The following is a 20426-nucleotide window of genomic DNA, read 5'->3' on the forward strand; positions in this document are numbered from 1 at the left end:
CCTGGGGAGCCGGCGTGCCGAGGCCCCGGCCGGCCAGGCAGGAGGGTGTGCCGGGCAAGAATAGGGAGTGAGAGGGTGGGGGCTCTCCCCTTCTTGTCTGTTTCTACCACAGGGGGCCGCCCTGTCCCAGGGCCGGGCCCGGAGGTGCAGTTGGGGAGGAGAAGAGACCTGCTGGGCCGCCCGCCCCGCCCGGCCCCCGCTGCCCCCCGGACCTGAGAGGCCGTGCTCTGCAGCTTCATCAGCCCGTTCTCCAGCCGCTCGATCTTGGCCACCAGCTCGGCCCGCTTCTTGGCCAGCAGGCTCTGGTAGAGCTTGATCTGCTCCAGGAAGGTCTTGGGCGTGGTGTAGTTGTAGCGCCGCTCCGTGGCCAGGTACACCTTGGACATCTCGTTGACCGTGGTGTGCACGTAGGCCATGAACAGGCTGATGGAGGCCTTGACTTCCGGCTGCAGGGCAAGACGCCTTCACCCCGGGCCCGCCGGGCACGACCCCGGCCTGTGCCCTGCGTCACCCACCAGCCAACACCGGCTCTCCAGGCCGCTGTGCGCGGGCCATGTGGGTGGCCGGGCAGTGTCAGCTGACAACCATGGGGAGCACAGGGCCCAGGAACCACCTGGCAGCAGCCCCACCTGGGTCTACAATGTTGTTCCCACGAAATGTTAGCATTTGTGTTGATTTTTAAATGTTGCGTTACAATGACCTTGATCACGAGGTTTTCTGGCCCCTTAAGGGCTGTGCCCGAGGCGAGTGCCTCGCTCGCCTCCCCCTAACCCGGGCCCTGGAGGCGGAGGGTCCGGGATCCCGTCTCCGTGACGGCCGCCCGCACAGACGTGGCCAAGGAGGCTGAGCCCCCGACTCACCAAAATGCCTTCCGTCTTCCTCAGAAAGCGGGCGCTGACCGACACCAGGGCGTCCTCCGGCCACTCGTGGAACCAGTCGATGGCCGTGCAGTTGACCACGGCGGGGAACTTCCGGGCCCGGACCCGCAGGACAGAGCCCACGGGGGAGAAACACAGGATCACCTGCGGGCGGGGCCGCGGGGCAGCTCGTGGGGCGGCCGGGCAGAGGCCCACGCATCCCGCAGGAGGCTCAGCTCCCAGTGTCGGGGCAGCGCCTCCCGCCTCCAGGCTTCACCGTGGCCACCGCCCCACAGCAGACAGGCTCAGCTGAGGTCACGACCCCCCGAGCGATGTCAGGGAGCAGGGGCCCCCCTCAAGGGACGCTCACAAAGGCAGACGAAACAGTGTGGCTGCAGGGCCGGCGGGAAGGGGCAGCCACGTCGGGAGGGCCACACTCCGTTAGCAGGTCTGTCCCTTGGGGACGTGGAGCCTCCTCCAGGCCCCCTAGGACCAGGGCTACTCCCCAGACAAGCGGGCACCCCCAGGGACCCCAGCCTGGGAACGGCTCTCTCGGGGAAGCCTGGCCTAGGTCAGCCCACTTCCCCTAAGCAGGAATGCCGAAGGGCCAGGCGCACTTAACCGTTTACACCTGCCGTGTGTGTGTGTGTGTGTGTGTGTGTGTGTGTGACACGTGTTTGGGCCGTGAGATGCCTCTGACAGCCCCCGCCCCATCCACCAGGCAGCCCCACCCCCCGCTCTGTCCCATCATAACAGATTTCCACGTCCTGGGAGGGAACGGCCCCCACCTGCTCCCAGACCAACAACTGGAGCCCCACACAGGCTGCCCACCCCCGCGCCCCCCCAGCCCCTCCCCGGCCCCCCCCACCCTGTGCCCCCGTGCCTCAGGGCCCTCAGGGACAGGGACGGGGACGGGACTGCACCTTGAGCTGCCGGCGAACCCTTTCGATGAAGAACTTCCAGCACAGCTCCCGGGTGTCGGTCAGCCCGAGCGCCTTGACCTGCGGCCGCATGGACGTGATGATGTTCTCCAGGTCGTCGTCGGCGAACAGCCCCGGGATCTCGCCCGAGGCCAGCAAGTCGTTGATCAGCACCAGGAACTGCTCCTCGGCCACCTGGGAGTCCGTCATCAGGAACACGGACGGCACGTTCTTCACCGCCGCCTTGATGTACTGCACGGCCAGGTCCGTCTGCGCCGGGGCACGGGCTCAGAGTCCTGGCCGGACGCCCCGGCCTGCCCGCGCCGACAGGACACGCACACCCCGCGGTGGCGACAGGCAGAGCCCGGGGCCGCCCGCCCCCTGTCCGCCTCACCTTGAGGTCCGGGATGCCGTAGCCCTTCTTGAGCGTGATCTGGAAGACGTCCAGCGCGCTGATGTAGGCGGCCAGGCGCGACAGGCTCTGCTTCCCGCTGCCGCCCACGCCCACCAGCAGCGCGTTCCCCCGCGGCGACTCCAGGATGCGGTTGATCCGGCAGATGTGCGCCACCGCGGCTTCAAACAGCACCTGCGGGCCAGGCACCTCAGCCCGCGCCCCGCAGGGACCTGCCTTCCGCCTCACAGGACCTCGTCTGTGACACCCCCCCCCGCCCCCCCGCGCCCACCGCAGGGCGCGCCGGGAACGGCACGGCCCCCCGGCAAAGTGTGCGCTCTGGGCTCGCCCAGCTCACCAAGTTCATGACGGCGTTGACCTCGTTGTAGCTGTCCAGCACGTCCACGAGCAGCTTGTTCAGATGGGCCATGTCGGTCACGGGGAGGTACTTGGGGTCACCGATCCCGTGAGCGAAGTGGCTGAAGATATTCGGTTTCGCAAATAAAAGCTCGTCACCGAGTTCCTGCGGGAAAGAGACAAGGTGCTTCTGTCGTTTGCCTCCATGGACACGCTGTGGGCATGCCGTGGGCAAGCTGTGGGCACACCATGGACACACCATGGACATGCTGTGGGCAAGCCGTGGACATGCCATGGACATGCCATGGGCAAGCTGTGGGCACAGCAGCCGGTGCCCCAGGAGGCCAGGCCAGGTCTCCAGGCGCCTGCGGACAGCTGGGGAGGAGCCCCTGGGGGGATGGTCTGTCCCCATCACATGAGGAACAAACTGGTCCCCCAGGACCCTCAGGGCCCCCAGGCTCCCCCAGCAGAGGAGCTGGGCCCAGGCAGGCCTTTCTCCTCCCGAGTGGATGGAGGGGGTCGTTCAACTTCTCGCTTCGACGCACACCCACGTGCGAGTTGTCTCGCGGGACCCAGCGTGGTCCTCCCTGCCCACCGAGGGCTGCCCAGGAGGGTGTGGGCATCACCGGCCCCGGGAGCCTGCCCACCGGAGCGTCCGGGCTCCGCAGGGGGACGGCAGCTAGACTTACGTCAAAGAATTTCTTGGTGGACGCGATGGTGACTCGGCGCAACGTGTCCTGGTCTTTCTCGTCCACCATCTTGTCGCCGTACACGCGTTCGGCCTCGTGCAGCCAGAGGCGGACCAGGTCCAGCGGGGTCTTCAGGATCTCGGTTGTGGAGAACAAGATACCCTGCCCCCCCACAGGAGGGTCGGCTGGGAGGCAAGCTGGCGGCGCTATACCTGAGTGACGGGACAGTGGCCACTCCCCCCGGGAGGCGCCACTCAGCAGCTGGGGCAACGACGCCACCGCTGCCACGTCCACGCGAACCCAGGAGCCGAGGGCGTGTCTGTGGCCATAGAGACATGGGGGAGCTTTGCCCACAAGACAAGGTCCGGGCTCCATCCTCTAGCGGAGTGGACGGTGAGAGGGGACCCGAGAGGCTTCCTGGGGACCCCACTTGGGAAGCCTCGGGCCGTGGGAGTAGCGTGGGCTCTGCAGCCAGCGGCCTGGGTCCAGCTCTGGCCCAGCCGTGCACTAACCCAGTGACCCGGCCAGGTCACCACCATCACCATCACCACCACCACCACCACCACCACCACCATCACCACCACCATCACCATCACCACCACCATCACCAGCATCACCACCATCACCACCACCACCATCACCACCACCATCACCATCACCATTACTACAACCACCACCATCACCACCACCACCATCACCATCACCACCACCATCACCATCACCACCACCATCACCATCACCATCACCATCACCATCACCACCACCATCACCATCACCATCACCATCACCACCACCACCACCACCACCATCACAACCACCACCACCACCACCACCACCACAACCACCACCACCATCACCATCACCACCACCACCACCACCATCACCACCACCATCACCATCACCACCATCATCACCATCACCACCACCACCACAACCACCACCACCATCACCACCACCACCATCACCACCACCATCACCACCACCACAACCACCATCATCATCACCACCGCCATCACCATCACCAACGCCACAACCACCACCATCACCACCACCACCATCACCACCACCATCACCATCACCACCACCACAACCACCACCATCACCACCACCACCACCACAACCACCACCACCATCACCATCACCACCACCATCACCATCATACCACCATCACCATCACTATCACCACCGTCACCATCACCATCACCATCGCCGTCACCATCACCATCCCTGTCCCCAGTCCACAGGTCACCTGGCTCTCTCTCCCGCAAGCAGCAGAGGAGGAGCGTGTCTACGGGTCGGGGCTTGGCGCCGCGGGGCGGTACCTGGAAGATGCTGGAGAGGTCCCTGAGGTTGAAGATGTAGTGGAACTTGATGGCCGTGGGAAGGAAGGTGGCTGTGACCTTCTGGTGCAGGGCTGTGGTCAGAGCACACCATCCTCCGTGTCCCACTGGGCTCAGGGAGGGCGAGGCTCAGGGGACAGTTCCCAAGGCAAATGCTCTGCGAGCCAGTGACAATTTAAGAACTCGGCAGCGCAAGGGGAGGGAGCCTGCTGCCTGGGCGACGTGCACATCATTCCCATGCCCCCCCCCCCCCCCCGCCCCCAATCCAATCTCACAGCATCTCCTGTGGAAACAGCATCGTTTAAAGACACTGACTGGAAAGTACAGAAAACATGACCAGGGAGGAGAGACAGCACCCACCAGCCCCACGAGAGCGGCAGTTCTCCCGACGAGAGGGGGCGGCCAGGGCTTACCCAGGGCCGAGGCCACCAGCTGCCCGCTCATCCGCTGCACCACCAGGGGGGCCGAGCGATAGCTCAGGTGCTGGGACAGGATCGTGTTGTAGATGGTCGTGAGGGCCTCCTGGCCGGGGAAGCTCACGGCAAACACACAGAAGTGGCGCTGCCGGGACAACCATAGCCCCGCATCAGGCAGCCTCGGGGACCGGCGCGCGGCCGCCCGCGTGGGAGCAGTCTGTCCCCACCGCCCAGGTTCCGTGGCCAGCATGCCGTGTGTGCGTGTATGTGTGTGTGTGTGTGTGTGTGTCCGTCCCAGAAAATACTGGTCATATCTGAAACCAAATGCACTTCACGTTCTCAAGAAAAATGTTGGTGGAGCCCGGCCAGTGTGGCCCAGTGGTTGAGCATCCACCTGTGCACCAGGAGGTCGAGGTTCGGTTCCCAGTCGGGGCACAGGCCCGGGTGGGCTTGATCCCCAGTGAGGGGTGAGCAGGAGGCAGCTGATCCACGACTCTCTCTCATCATCCATTTCTCTCTCTCTCTCTCTCTCTCCCTTCCTCTCTGAAATTCACACAAATATATGTTTTTTTTTAAAAGAAAAGAAAAATGTTGGCGGAGGCAAGAGTGTCTCAGAGCCCAGGCCCGGCCTCTGCCCCAGGACCCGGAGCTCAGGGGTCCGAAGGGGAGGTCCCGGGTGGGGGAGGCATAACCCTGTGTCCCAAGTCCTGGGCCAGACACCCTGGCGCTGCTGGTCACCTTCCCCCGGACTGACAGGCGCCTGGAGCTTCATCTGCTAACTCTGCCAGCCCCCTGGGGTCCCGGGGCCCCCTGGCCGGCCTCTTGACGCCCCTGCCCACCCCGAACGTCCAGAGAAGGTCAGCCTGCCGTCCCGATGCCCCCAACAGGGCTTTTATTCTCATCTGCCCATGTGGCCCTCCGGCCCCGGCGGCTGCGGAACGAGTCGGGGCGCCTACCTGGAGTCGGGGGTCGATGGTGAAAGAGCCGGAGGTGGGGTTCATGCAGGCCACGTACTGGCAGTTGTGGATGTCCTTCAGCGTCAGCTTCTGCCTGTCGTACCTGCGCGGGCACCGCGTTGGGGTCCCGCCCGGCCCCCACCCCACCCCCACCCCACCGAGCATGTGGCTGTGAAATGATCAATTTCACTTCATCCCCATGGCCAGGCCCCCCCCCCCCCCCCCCCACCGAGCATGTGGCTGTGAAATGATCAATTTCACTTCATCCCCATGGCCAGGCCCCCCCCCCGCCCCGCCCCCCGCGCCGTGTGCGGCCGCCTCACCAGTGCCCGTGGTCCATGTGCTGGCGGATGAGGGTGTGCGGGGCCACCGTGCCGTACTTGTCCACCTCGGGCATGTTCATGTCGTCGATGAAGTAGATGAGCTTCTTGGTGCCGGGCGGCCCGTAGTTCCTGCCCGACTTCTTCTCCAGCGGCTTCTCCAGAACCCCTGGGGAGGGAGCGCTGCCACCAGGCGGCCCCGCATCCGGGCACCCGATCGTGGGGCCCAGGATGTGGCCTAGAGGGGCCTCCACCCCCCGGGGTCAAGGAGGGGGTGGTGGGCGTCATGGGTGGGGGGCAAGGGCTGCGGGAACCTTGAGCCCCTCAACCTTGTGGCCCCCGCAGCTCGGTGGTGACAGGGGCCTCTGTGGGATCCGCCGTGAGCATGGGGAAGGGGGGCCCAGTGACCACCCTGTCCCTACTCTGGGGTGGGGGCCAGCGGGTGGGGGTGGGGAGTGAAGAAGCAACTGGACAGGAATGGGGGGACGGACAGCCATGTGGCTGTGTGTGTCCGGGCTGGGTTATGAGGACGGACCCCTGCTCCCCCCCTTCTTAAATTCACCCTGTTCCCCAGCCTCATCCTGCACCAGCCTCCCCCTGCACCAGCCTCCCCATGCTCTCCTTTCCCTGCTCCCCCTGCCCCCTAGGCCTCCCCCTGCTCCTCCTGCTCCCCAGGACTCCCCCTGCCCTGCTCCCCCTGCCCCTGCTCCCCCTGCCCCTAGGCCTCCCCCTACTCTCCCTGCCCCACTCTCCCTGCCCCGCTCCCCCTGCCCCACTCCCCCCGCCCCGCTCCCCCCCGCCCCTGCTCCCCCTGCCCCCTAGGCCTCCCCCTACTCTCCCTGCCCCACTCCCCCCGCCCCGCTCCCCCCTGCCCTGCTCCCCCTGCCCCCTAGGCCTCCCCCTGCTCCTCCTGCTCCCCAGGACTCCCCCTGCCCTGCTCCCCCTGCCCCTTAGGCCTCCCCCTGCTCCTCCTGCTCCCCAGGACTCCCCCCGCCCCCTAGGCCTCCCCCGCTCCCCCCGCCCGCTCACCCTGCAGCATGGCAGAGGTGGTGTAGAAGTTGAAGGGCACGGCCTGCACCAGGTAGTCGTCGGTGCTCAGGCTCTCCAGCTTGTCGCCCAGCAGCACGGACTTGCCCGAGCCCGCGTTCCCCACCAGCATCACGGGCCACGACTTCTCCATGAGCAGGTCCATGAAGTAGCGGATGCGGATGGTCTCAGTCGTGTGCACCAGGGAGGCCTGGGGAGGGGGGAGGAGGGAGGAGGGAGGAGGGAGGAGGGAGGAGCCGTGGCCCCAGACACACGGGTCTCCGTTCGCCCTGGGACGCCCGGTCCAGGCGCGTGGCTGGGCCCCGGGCCCCGCCCCGGGCAGCTACCTGCAGCGGGACGTCGGGGTCCAGCTCGAAGGAGGGCACCTTGTCCATCCAGGGCAGGAACTTCTTGGTGTCGGGGTCCAGGTAGTAGTCGAAGACGGTGCCCTGCGAGGGGAACTTGATCGTCTTGAACTCGTTGATCCACCACTTGCTGAACTCGACTCGATAATCCACCAGCTGCGGAAGGACAGAGGGTGAGCGGGCGCGGGGGGCCGGGGCTGAGCGGTGGCCTCCACCCGGCGGCCCACCTGGTCCTGGAACATGGCGCCCCCGAAGGCCCAGAAGCAGGCGAACACAAAGTAGAGCTCGTACAGCTCCTTGGACGAGTCGGGCGGCGTGTTGCGCTCTGTGAGCAGGCACTCGAGCAGGTACAGGATGGTCTGGATCACCGTGATCTCGGGCACCGGCGTGATCCTCTTGAAGCCGAAGCGCAGCTTGTCCAGGCACATGGGCAGGTACTTGTCGAAGAGGATCATCAGGTTGGCCTTCTCCGACTGCACCTTGCGCCTCTCGATCCAGCTGCTCACCACGCTGCGGAGGGCAGGAGGCACGGCTGAGGCCCGGCCACAGTGCCGGGCCCACCCAGCGCATCGCATCGGGACTCCTGGATCCAGCCGTGCCTGAAGCAGGCCCTGGCGAATTGAGCCATTAGACTTCCTCTACATGAGCCTCCATCTGTGGGCCTTTTCTACAGCACAGGACACTGACATCTGACAGGCCCCAGCCTCGTCACATACGTGAAACTGACAGGCCCCAGCCTCATCATGTGTGTAACTGACACGCCCCCAGGCTCATCACATGTGTGTGAAACTGACACATCCCAGCCTCATCACGTACGAGAAACTGACAGGCCCCAGCCTCATCACGTGTGTAACGGACACGCCCCGGCCTCATCACGTGTGTAACGGACACGCCCCAGCCTCATCTCTCTGCCAGTTTGGAGCGGGGCAGAGACACCCCAACTCACGGGTTCCAGCCCAGGTCGGCAGGGTTGATGTAGAGAATGCCGGCTCTGGAGACGGTGGCTGGCGTGGCGGTCCGCAGGTGGCTGATCTCAAACAGCAGCCTCATGGTGCGGTTCAGGGGGATCCGCTCGTTGCTGGCCAGGGTGAGGACCTAGCGAGGGAGGGCCCCACGGTGGCTCCCAGCAGCCAAGGCGCCATCGCCGAGGGTGCCCCACGCGGACACATCTCAGAACGAGGGGGAGGGAGCCGGGACCCTGCACCCGGGCCCCACTGCTGACTGGCTCCCCCCAACCTGGCGTCTCTGTGTCCCTGACCCCGGTCCCGCCTCTGCCCCCTCCCGCCCCGGGACAAGGGTTAGGATTTCACTCTCACACGACCCCTCCCCTGGCCCGGGAATCCTGCATTCCCTCCCGTGCTCGATTGAGAATCATCTCTTAAGCTGCTTCTAGATGATTCTTCCTTCCAAGGTATTAGCTATTTTTTCCGCCTTATGCCACGTGTAACTGGACAAGAATGCTTTTCATGTCTGCACCCTCCACCCACGCTGCTGCCAAAAATGTCTAAGACGGGACACGCATGGAGCGGGGTCACACGTGGAACGGGGTCACGCGTGGAACGGGGTCACGCGAGGAGCACACCTTGTGACCGGACTTTCCCTGTTCATAACCGTCCGTGCGGAGCCCCAGACAGACGCCGCCCCACCCCCCGCGTCCCGTCTGCTGTGTGGGGTGGATGGTGACAGGGGTTCTGGGGGATCTCGAAGTCCAGGAGCCCCTCCCACCTTGTTGTCGTCCATGACGGTGTTGAGAGACTCGATCCACATGGGGTCGATGTCCCCGTCCAGGATGATCCACTTGGGGCCTTCGTGGGTGATGTTGGCCAGGTCCCGCATGATGGTCGAGAAGAGGCCTGTGAGCGAGCAGGGCTGTGAGCAGGGCTGGTGTTTGCAGGGCTGGTGTGAGCAGGGCTGGTGTTTGCAGGGCTGGTGTGAGCAGGGCTGGTGTTTGCAGGGCTGGTGTGAGCAGGGCTGGTGTGAGCAGGGCTGGTGTTTGCAGGGCTGGTGTGAGCAGGGCTGGTGTGAGCAGGGCTGGTGTTTGCAGGGCTGGTGTGAGTAGGGCTGGTGTGAGCAGGGCTGGTGTTTGCAGGGCTGGTGTGAGCAGGGCTGGTGTTTGCAGGGCTGGTGTGAGCAGGGCTGGTGTGAGCAGGGCTGGTGTGAGCAGGGCTGGTGTTTGCAGGGCTGGTGTGAGCAGGGCTGGTGTTTGCAGGGCTGGTGTGAGCAGGGCTGGTGTGAGCAGGGCTGGTGTGAGCAGGGCTGGTGTGAGCTGACAGGCCGTGTGGGACCATCTCACCCAGGACTTTAGGCCCCTCCCTCTGCCTGGGCCATGCCTGTCCTCCCCCACTCCCATCCCCCCTCCCGGGTGCTCACTGCTCTCATAGGGACCATCGTTTTGCACCATGTGTAGGGGCGCCCGAGACCTGCCTTACCCTGGGCTGGCCAGGCAGGGGCAAGTCCTGCTTGGAGCGCCGTGAAGCCCCCTGGTGACCCCGCCCCCATGCCCTCCCGTGACCCCGCCCCCATGCCCTCCCGTGACCCCGCCCCCATGTCCCCCGTGACCCCGCCCCCACACCACCGTCCGCTGCTCCGTTACCGTCTTTCCACTCCCTGGTCGCCGGGTTGATGATGCCGAAGAGCTCGTCGCAGGTGACGGCCTTGGGGTCCAGGTCCACGGCCACCGGCTTCCTCTTCAGGTTCTGGTAGGTCTTGTTGAGGGACCTGAGCACCTGGCGGAGGCGGGGTCACGCGGTCACTGACGCGGGGCCACGGGGGAACCCAGAGCCCCGACCCCCGCCCCGGGTTGGCTTTGCTTTGGTGACACAGGTGGGCTTGTGTCCCCCAGACGGGAGCCGGGGGCGGCGCGGTCTGGGCTCAGACGGCACAGGCGCCGGCCTGGGCTCCACGCTGAGCCCGGGGAGAGCCGTTAGCCTCCCGATGACAATGTGGCCCACGCTCACGGGCGGGGGGGCGGGTACGGGACAGAAGCAACCCGAGTCCTCGGCCCAGAGGCCAAGGCTAGGACGCTGCAGGCTGCTGCATGGGCACGGGCGCCCCGGCATGCGCACAGGTGACAGCTGGAGGGGAGCCCCGTCATGGCAGTGCCGCGCGCTCAGGAACACGCCTTCCCAGTCGTCAGCGCGCAGCGCGGGGAGCGCCCTGTTCGTGAGTTCATGTTTCTTTTTAGCAAATTGGCATCAGGCAGCTTCGGCCTTTTTGCAAGTAGACGGCTGTGAGCGTCCCAGGCCGTCGCGCTTGGAGACGATGCTACTGAGCGCCTGGGAGCCCCTGGGGCATCTGGCTGGTCCCGGGCCCCCTCGCTTTCACCCCGGGCAGGCAGAGCTGGGAGCAGGGCCCCTGGTGGGACCAGCACACAGGGGCGGGGCCTCCGGAGGCACGGGGCGGGGTCGGCGGGGAAGGGACAGGGTTGACCCCCGCAGCCCAGCCGGGCGCTGTGGGCAGCGAGGCACCTGCCTGGGACTTGCCGCTGCCCGCGTTCCCGATGACGAACACCGAGTGGCGCACTTGCAGCAGCTCCTCCAGCTGCACCACCTTCAGCACGAAGCTGTCCTCCGCCTGCAGCTTCAGCTCCACGATGCTCTGCTTGATTATCTGGGGCGGGGGGCGGGGGGGGGCGCGCTGGGTGTGGGCGCTGGGCACGGGGCGGGCGCTGGGAACAGGGCGGGTGATGGGCACGGGGCGGGCGCTGGGCACGGGGCGGGCGCTGGGAACAGGGCGGGTGATGGGCACGGGGCGGGCGCTGGGCACGGGGCAGGTGCTGGGCACGGGGCGGGCGCTGGGCACGGGGCGGGATGCTGGGCACGGGGCGGGATGCTGGGCACGGGGCGGGCGCTGGGCACGGGGCAGCGGGGCAGGTGCTGGGCACGGGGCGGGCGCTGGGCACAGGGCGGGCGCTGGGCACGGGGCGGGCGCTGGGCACGGGGCGGGTGCTGGGCACGGGACGGGATGCTGGGCACGGGGTGGATGCTGGGCACGGGGCGGGCGCTGGGCACGGGGCGGGTGCTGGGCACGGGGCGGGTGCTGGGCACGGGCACAGGACCGGGCTGTGTTCTGGGCGGGGGAGCCTCCTGCCTGGGGCGATACCACAGGGGAGCAGTGACCCTCCAGGTGATGTGTGTTCATGTTCCTCCCCCCGAGGCTGTGAGACCTGCATGGTTTGCCCGATGCCCTCAGCTCCTCTGAGACCCCAGCACTGAGCGAGGACTGGCCAGGGCTGAGAGGCGGCCGCGGGTGTGTGACCATCTCGGACTGGATGACGAGGCCCCCGACTCCCACGCCGCCCGCGCCTGCCCCCGGGAAGGAAACGCCCTGGGCGGGCAGGACCCACCTTCTCGAAGTTCAGGTCCCGCTTCCGAGGCACCTCCAGGGCCGGGAAGAGGTCCCCGATGAGCCCCATGAACACAGGCAGGTCGTCCGTCACGATCTTGGGGATGTTGAAGTCCCTCAGCGCCCGCATGAGCACCTGGTCCTCCGCGCGGCTGGGGTCGCCCCGCTTGAGGGAGCCGGCCACCACCAGCACGGACTTGATGGCCCGCAGGCCCCAGTCGTAGTGATCCTGCGGGGAGGGCGCCGTGTGAGCGCCCGGGGGGCCGGCGGTGCCCTCGCCCGAGGGGGTCCTGGGGTCCGGGCGGGGCTCCGCCAGGCCAGCATGGAGCGCGCGCCGGGCCCCTGAACTCAGGCCTCGGGTGCCGGCTTGGGCCGGGCTGGCCGCGCACCTGTTTGGAGAGCAGCTCCTTGCACAGCGTGTAGAGCGTGATGAACTTCCTGGCCAGCAGGCGGGCTTCCAGGAAGCCCTCGGCCACCAGCATGATCTCGCAGATCAGCTCAAAGTCGGGCACCACCATCGCGCAGGGCCTGGAGGGGTCAGCGGGTCAGCCAGGCCCCTCCCACCAGGGGTGCACTCAGCCGCCCTGAGGGGAGCAGGGGACACGCAGCATTGCTGGTCTAGATGCCAGGGCTGGACTGGGCTCCCGGCCCCCTCCCCTCGCTCTCCCCCCCTCCCTGTGTCTCCCCCACCCTCAGGGCCTGCGCCTGCGCCCTCCACCCTTCTCTGGGGGTCACCCTGCACCCTGCCTGCCACGGTCTCCAGGAGGGACCCTGCCCCGGGAAGGCAGCACAGGAGGTGGGCACCTGCTCTTTAGGGGGCCCTGGCCGGCTGGGTCCCCTCTGCCCCGGGGACCCCCTTCTGCACCAGGTCTTCCCCTCCCGGCTCCGCCCGCCTCTGCTCCTCCCCTGCCCGCCTCCCCCTCCCCCACGCACCTGAACAAGGCCTTCAAGTTCTCCGGCAGCTCCGTGCGCCCCGCGTACCCGGGGTTCATGGTGATGAAGATGCCGACGGTGGGGATGAGGCCGATCATCTCCCCCAGGAAGTTGAAGGTCTTCTTCTTGGCCCGAATGGCATCCTGGACACACTTGACCTGGGCAGTGGGCGCAGACGGTGGGCGTGGGGACGCGCAGCTTCATGTGTTTAAATTGAACTTTAAATCTTGAGACCGGTGTAGATTCAGTTCACTTGTAAGACCGAACGCCGGGGAGCCCCCACGTGCTCCACCCCACGGCCCCACAGTAACCTCTGGGGTGCAGACGCCACAGGCACGGACGTGGACAGGCAGGACATGGGGCGTGTCTGTCACTGGGAGACTCCCCCAGGCACCTCTGCAGCCACCCCCTCCCTCCCGCCCCAGCCTCTCCTTGACCTGCGCGACCCTGTCTGTGACGCTGTCCCCGTGGAGGGACCCAGTGGACCGCCAGCGCGTCACCCGAGGTCCCCGGAGGCCCCAGGTGCGGTGCGTGTGGCGTGTCCCGCATCGCTGCGCACCGCCCCGCCCCCGCTGCTCCTGCCGGCAGGGACGGGCACAGTCACCTGCGGGAAGCACCAGCACGGGACCAGGTGCACCTCAACTCCAGGGACCGGAGGAGGCTGCAGGCCTCCCAGCCGCCACGCGAGGGCGCCCCACGTTCACAGTTAACACTGTCACCGGCCTCCTGCCAGTCTCCCCAGGACTCTCTCCCTGGGGGAACTCCTCGCTGCCCTTCCCTTCCGGTCCTCGCTCCTTCATTCCAGGCAATAAACATGTAGTGCCCGAGCCAGGCTCTACTCAAGGCTCCTGGGGTCTGTGCACCAACCGTGGCAGGGGGGAGGGGCGGGGGCGGTAACTCTGCTACTGCACTGGGGTTAGGGGTCCCCAAGGCAATGGGCAGCACTGCCTGAGGGTGCGGGGGAACCGGCCGGCTCGCCTTCTCTCTCTTACTGGCCTCCGGCCCCGGGACAATCCGTGCAGAGGAGGGAAACCTGAGTGGAGGGTGTCGGCTCCCCGCATTCACCCCTAACCTTGCCAGCAAACCTGTGTCATCGAACCCATTTTACAGATTAGAAGGTGGAGGCACAGAGAGTTTAAATCACTGGCAAGCCCTGCTCCACCTGGTCCCCGCCTCCCCACCCTGCCCTGCGCTCTGGCCCCAGGGTTCCCCAAACATAGGAGCACACCCCTTCCTCTCCTTTTCTCCCTTGTCTCCCCCTTCTCTCCCAACACTCTTGTCTTACTAACAAACTCCTATGCATCCTTCAACGCCCAGCTCCTCTGACACCTACAACAGACCCTCTGTCCAGGTCCCCTCATCTCTATCCAGTCCCATCCAAGCCTCCACAGCGGTTCTTACTGTTTTCACTTCTGTTCGCCCAATCAGAGTGCGGCCCCTGGAGGTCAGGGCTGGGGTCTCGCTTATCTCTGTGCCCCCTGGTCGGGCTGGACAAACGGACCCCACGGGGAAGCTGACTTGCCCCGAGCTGACAAAGCAACGAGTCCCCGTGCCCGACCCAGCGGCTGCGCCGGCCCTACCTGCACGGCGATCACAGACAGGACCTCCACGGAGATGCGGTTGAACTCGTCGAAGCAGCCCCAGGCCCCGGTCTGGGCCAGGCCCTTGTAGATGTTGCCGCAGGACTGGAGAGGCGAGATTGGGGGACAGAGAGGAGGAGGCCCGGTGAGCTGGCCCTCAGCTGGCCCCGCCCTCGGGGCCCCTGCCCCTGCCCCTGCCCCTGCAGTCGGGGGAGGGAGGGGAGACCTTGTAGTCCATCTGCTCGGAGCAGTTGAAGACGTACACCATGGTGCCCAGCGCCCGGCCCAGGTCCTTCGTGGTCTCTGTCTTGCCTGTCCCGGCCGGGCCCGCGGGGGCGCCTCCCATGATCAGGTGGAGGGACTGGGTCAGGGTGATGTAGCACCTGTGTGGGACCCGCCCGTGAGCTCCGAGGCCAGGGCCCCTTTCCTCTCCCCGCAGCTCGGCCACACCCGCTCGGCCCCGCAGGCAGGGAAGGGCTTGAGACTCGGCCTGGGAGCAAGCCCGGTGCCAGGTCCCAGGCACCCCGAGTCCCCTGAGGGTCACTCTGAACCCCTGCTCGGTCCCCAACGCGCTCATGCAGGTCACACAATACCCTCCCCATGTTGCCGGCCCTCAGAGAGGTTGAGCCACCCTCAGGCCACACAGCCAGCGGCGGAGCCAGGGTAGCGGAACCAGCGCCCTGGGCTGGGCCCCGGGCGGACAGCTCCCACCACGGCCCCCCGGACCTGACGCCTGGCCCTTCCAGCCCCCGCAGGACGTCTGGGCCTGAGAATGGGAAGAGCCCACAGGAGGCCCGTGGTTTCTCCCCCCCTCACCCCCCCCCCCCCCCAGCCGCCAGGGCCAGGGCGGCGGCCCCGGGCGCCCCTCACCGGTCGGTGAGCGGGGGTGATGACCAGCCGGGGCGTGTTGCCCAGGTACTCGTAGGAGTACTGGATCTGGGCGTCGCAGATGTTGGCGAAGCAGTGCCTCTTCTCCTCATCCCAGCGGTGGCGCAGCTGCGACTGCCAGGTGAAGGCCTGGGAGCTCTCCACCTGCGGGCCGCGCGGGCCAGCGGTCAGGGCCGGCGCCCGCCCCTCCCTCCCGCCCCCCTCCAGCGCAGGGTGAGTCTGCGGCAGGGACAGGGGAGGGAGCCCCCGGGACAGGCCGCCTCCCCTCCCCGCGGCCGTGCCTTGGCCATGATCATCTTGGCCACCACGTCGCGCGCGTGCACGTCGATGGTGCAGATGGTCATGATCTTCATCCTGTCGCCTGCGTTCAGGTTCCCGATGAGCAGGGTGATGAGCACGTTCAGCTGGCTGATCTGCGGGAGCAAGGGCCTGCGGTGGGCCCGGTGCCCGCCACCCTCGGGGGGTTCCCGGCTGCGGGGTCCCTGGGGCTCCCTCCCGGTAGAAAGACCACCGTGCTGTTCACAATAAGGAAACGCAGAAGACTGTTCTCGACAGCCCCCGGCTGGGGGTGGGGCCGCTGTGGCGCGGCCCCGGGTGTGGGGGGGGGGGGTGCCACGGGGCCACCAACAGTGATGGAGTAGAAGGAAAGCTGGTGCCAGGGACAGAGCGGGTAGGGAGTGAAAACAGTGGATCTTAAAGCATTGGAAACCCAATTCCCCATAAAAATAAGCCGTTGGATGTCTATTTCCACATATACCTTTACATATATGAACCCCAAAAGATCACAATAGCAATATTATATTATATACGTCTGATGTACGATACGAAATAGTGTTAGAATAACAACTGGGTGATAATATGGTGACAGTGGTTATATCTGGGTATCGTAGCTTTTCCTCCTTTTTTTTTTTTTAAGGAGTGGTAGTTTAAAACATTTTTAAAATATATATTTTTATTGATTTCAGAGAGGAAGGGAGAGGGAGAGAGAGGAACATCAGTGATGAGAGAGAATCATTGATCGGCTGCCTCCTGCACGCCCCCTACTGGAGCCCACAACCCCGACATGGGCCCTTGACCGGGACCCTTGGGTCCGCAGGCCGACGCTCTATCCATTGAGCCAAACCGGCCAGGGCCCTTCTTCCACTTAAAGATCACCTTTGGTTTCTAAATTCCTAATCAGGAATCTTTTTTAAAAAATGGCTGGCGGTAGCATTTGTCCATTTCCAGGCAAGAATTTAAAGCCAGATCTTGGTAAAGCGGTCACTCGGGCAGAGCGCGGGGGCTGCCAACTGTGGGCCTCTCCCCCGGGGACGTAGGGCCCCGTGCTCAGGGCGGCCACGCGCCTGCTTCCTGTGCGGACGGCCCCACGCACCTGCTTCCTGTGCGGACGGCCCCACGCACCTGCTTCTTGTTGTGCGGACGGCCCCACGCACCTGCTTCCTGTTGTGCGGGCGGCCCCACGCACCTGCTTCCTGTTGTGCGGACGGCCCCACGCACCTGCTTCCTGTTGTGCGGGCGGCCCCACGCACCTGCTTCCTGTTGTGCGGGCGGCCCCACGCACCTGCTTCCTGTTGTGCGGGCGGCCCCACGCACCTGCTTCCTGTTGTGCGGGCGGCCCCACGCACCTGCTTCCTGTTGTGCGGGCGGCCCCACGCACCTGCTTCCTGTTGTGCGGGCGGCCCCACGCACCTGCTTCCTGTTGTGCGGGCGGCCCCACGCACCTGCTTCCTGTTGTGCGGGCGGCCCCACGCACCTGCTTCCTGTTGTGCGGGCGGCCCCACGCACCTGCTTCCTGTTGTGCGGGCGGCCCCACGCACCTGCTTCCTGTTGTGCGGGCGGCCCCACGCACCTGCTTCCTGTTGTGCGGGCGGCCCCACGCACCTGCTTCCTGTTGTGCGGGCGGCCCCACGCACCTGCTTCCTGTTGTGCGGGCGGCCCCACGCACCTGCTTCCTGTTGTGCGGGCGGCCCCACGCACCTGCTTCCTGTTGTGCGGGCGGCCCCACGCACCTGCTTCCTGTTGTGCGGGCGGCCCCACGCACCTGCTTCCTGTTGTGCGGGCGGCCCCACGCACCTGCTTCCTGTTGTGCGGGCGGCCCCACGCACCTGCTTCCTGTTGTGCGGGCGGCCCCACGCACCTGCTTCTTGTTGTAGTCCTTGATGGCGTTCTCGTATCCTTCCTCCAGCCGCGCGAACGCCATGCCCACCTCCGTGGTCCACCAGATCTGGGTGCACGTGAGCGCCACCTGCAGGCGGAGGGCGCCCGGCGCCGGGTGAGCCGCGCTCCTCCTCCCCGCGTGCCCAGCGCAGCGTGGAGACCCCCCCCCCTCCCCGGGCAGACCGCGTCCCCGCCGCACACCTGGGCCGGGTAGTCGAAGATCCACTGCTCCCGGGGCTTCTCCTCGTAGGTCACCACGGCCTCCGGGATCTCGTGCCGGAGCGTGGCGCACATGCGGTCCAGCACGCGGTTCAGCCACACCTCCACCTGCGGACGGAGGGACGAGGGGAGCCACCCTGACCCGAGCGGCTGTGCGCTCGCGCCTAATGCCAACGACTTGCTTTGTCACTTAAACAATTTAATATGGGGCCTAGCCCGCGCGGCTCAGTGGATAGAGCGTCCGCCAAAGGGTCCCGGGTTCGATTCCGGTCAGTGGCAGGCTCCTCCCCAGCCGCGGCCTGGTCCCAGCACGTGCAGGAGGCAACCGATCGGTGTGTTTCTCTCACAGCGATGTTCCGGTTTCTGTCTGTCTTTCCCTCTCCCCCACTCTCTCTAATAATCAATGGGAAAATATCCTCGTGTGAGGATTAAAAAAACAAATAAATCAATTTAATAGTGGTCATCACCTTCCTCCCAGGGTGGAGGTGCAGGTGAGAATGGCCCCTGGACACACGGGGTGGGGAAGCCGGGGGTGGGGGTGCCGGGGATCATGTGCGGGCAGTTTCTAGGCAGAGGAGGGAGGGCAGAGGAGACAGGCTGGTCTGAGCCCCCCAGGCATTGCTGACACTCAGAGACGCTGCATCTGTGTCCCCCACCCCCCACCGCCCCGGCCCCCCATCCCCAAAGGTTCTGACCAGCGGAGCCCCACCTCCTCCTCATGCACCGTCTGGGGGCCCAGGAGCCTCACCCGGAACAAACTTGCCCACAAGCCTTGTTTGTATCTTAAATACAAACCCGCAACTGATGGCCCCGGGGGAGGAGCCGACAGGGTCGCTGGTCGCTCTTTTTTTTTTTTTAAATATATTCTATTGATTCTTTTACAGAGAGGAAGGGAGAGGGTTAGAGAGTTAGAAACATCCATGAGAGAGAAACATCGATCAGCTGCCTCCTGCACACCTCCCACTGGGGATGTGCCCACAACTAAGGTACATGCCCTTGACCGGAATCGAACCTGGGACCCTTCAGTCCGCAGGCCGACGCTCTATCCACTGAGCCAAACCAGTTAGGGCTCGCTGGTCGCTCTTTAACTACGAATCCAGCTTGGGTGTCCGTGCTGTGGATCCTGGTCACGTCTGAGGAGCCCCCGGCTGGACCGAGTCTGGACAAAATGTGACGGATGGGTCTGGCCCCGCCCCGCCCACCCTGGCAGTCGGCGCCCTGAGCCCACGTGGCCGAATCTCGGGGTGTCTCGCGTGAGATCCCCCCTACCCCCCAGCTGACTTACCTCCAGATTATATTTTCCTTCGGCTAATGTCAAAATTGGTTCGGTTACTTGATCAATATTTGGGCAATGGGATGTGGGGGAGGGGCAGCCAGGATCGTTAGCTGGGAGGGGGGCCCAGGGTACCCAGGGAAGGGGGCCTCCGGGATGGCAAAGCGAAGAGGCCAATGGTTCTTCCTGAACAGGGTGAGGACTTGGGTCCGGTGTGGGGACCCCCCCAAAGCCACAGAGAATTCACCGGCACCCGTGCACCCCTCCCTCCTCTCCTGCTCTCTGCTTTCCTTTCAGGACGCACCCTCACTCTATGGGTAAGGCTGTGCCAGGGATTCTAGCAATCGGTCCTTCCAGCACTCATTCTATAAACAAGGGGGGAGGAGACACCCCGGGGGAGGGCACCGGCTCTCACACCCCCTGTCACCCTGGGGGTGGTGTCCCCGTCCTCGCCCCCCGGGACCTGCGCCCGCACCCACCTGCCCAGAGAGGTCGCACTCCTGGTCGAAGTCCATGTACTCGTCCTCCTTGCTGTACATGCCCAGCCCGATCTTGAGCGGCTTGTGGTTCTCGTCTAGCCGGAACTTCAGTTTGCACAGGCTGTCGAAGAGCTTGGCCAGGTGGCGGCTCACCTGGGCGGGTGGGGGTGGGGGGACATGGGGGGTCACGCAGCCCACGGTCCTCGGTGGTTGGGAGCACCTTTCTTTCCACGGGGTACACTCCCCGTTCCCTGGCCAACGTTCACTCAACTCGCTCAGGGGACAGCAGAGCTGCTCCGGGCAGGCCTGGGGCAGGGGCCTGGGGCAGACACAGGGTCTGGCCCGAGATTTCTCTTCCCTGAGAAGCTCTGGCCCAGCCATGAGGCCTGTTTCCCTGTCACACGCTCAGACCTGACATCTGGGGCCACCACCCCGTGTCTCCCCCCGGGGTGCATCCCACAGCTTAACGGCTAAAATAAAATACAGGGGTGGGCAAAGGAGGGTTACACCCGTGAGTGCCGGGGACACAGGACTTATTCTTGTGCTTATACAAACGACTGTGGCCCCGCCTCTGCTGTCCCCCGTCTAGCGGCTCCCCCGCCCCTTTCAGAAGAGCCTGGGCAGCCTTTCCTTCCCTCCCGGGACCCGGGCTTTACTGGGGGAGAGGGGTGTGCGTGTGGGGGGGGGCACCTAGCGAGTGAGCATCTCAGAAAAGAGTCTCGCTCGGCTCCCGGCATCCAACCCACTTTCCGGATGAGGAAATGGAGGCCCAGGAGGTAAAAGGCAGGGTCCACAGCGAGTCTCCGGTCTTGGTGCCACGGCCAGGCCCCGGGCGGTTTCTGGAGTGGCTGGCCTGGCGAAGGCGATGCAGGGACACGGGGGACGGCTGCCCGGGCGCGGGGTGAGCGCAGGCCGC

At 65.7% G+C, this 20426-nt stretch overlaps 1 protein-coding gene across 1 annotated transcript in view; it reads right to left on the reverse strand.

Annotated features, from left to right (window-relative positions):
* Window positions 1-20426, reverse strand: part of DNAH17 (dynein axonemal heavy chain 17) — a 62548-nt gene that overhangs the window by 21235 nt on the left and 20887 nt on the right. Inside the window, 28 exon segments of the mRNA XM_070395429.1 lie at window positions 213-446; window positions 861-1022; window positions 1781-2047; window positions 2172-2363; window positions 2527-2691; window positions 3215-3376; window positions 4537-4628; window positions 4968-5115; window positions 5927-6029; window positions 6250-6415; window positions 7276-7483; window positions 7620-7793; window positions 7865-8147; window positions 8584-8732; window positions 9363-9490; window positions 10231-10363; window positions 11109-11246; window positions 11983-12210; window positions 12371-12509; window positions 12915-13072; window positions 14495-14599; window positions 14721-14877; window positions 15365-15378; window positions 15380-15526; window positions 15664-15795; window positions 17520-17627; window positions 17741-17866; window positions 19511-19663. Coding sequence (XP_070251530.1) covers window positions 213-446; window positions 861-1022; window positions 1781-2047; window positions 2172-2363; window positions 2527-2691; window positions 3215-3376; window positions 4537-4628; window positions 4968-5115; window positions 5927-6029; window positions 6250-6415; window positions 7276-7483; window positions 7620-7793; window positions 7865-8147; window positions 8584-8732; window positions 9363-9490; window positions 10231-10363; window positions 11109-11246; window positions 11983-12210; window positions 12371-12509; window positions 12915-13072; window positions 14495-14599; window positions 14721-14877; window positions 15365-15378; window positions 15380-15526; window positions 15664-15795; window positions 17520-17627; window positions 17741-17866; window positions 19511-19663 — 4371 coding nt within the window.

Source organism: Myotis yumanensis, unplaced genomic scaffold (assembly GCF_028538775.1).
Source record: "Myotis yumanensis isolate MYYU_CA2020_CCGP unplaced genomic scaffold, mMyoYum1.0.hap1 SCAF_16, whole genome shotgun sequence".
NCBI classification, from domain to species: Eukaryota; Metazoa; Chordata; class Mammalia; order Chiroptera; family Vespertilionidae; genus Myotis; species Myotis yumanensis.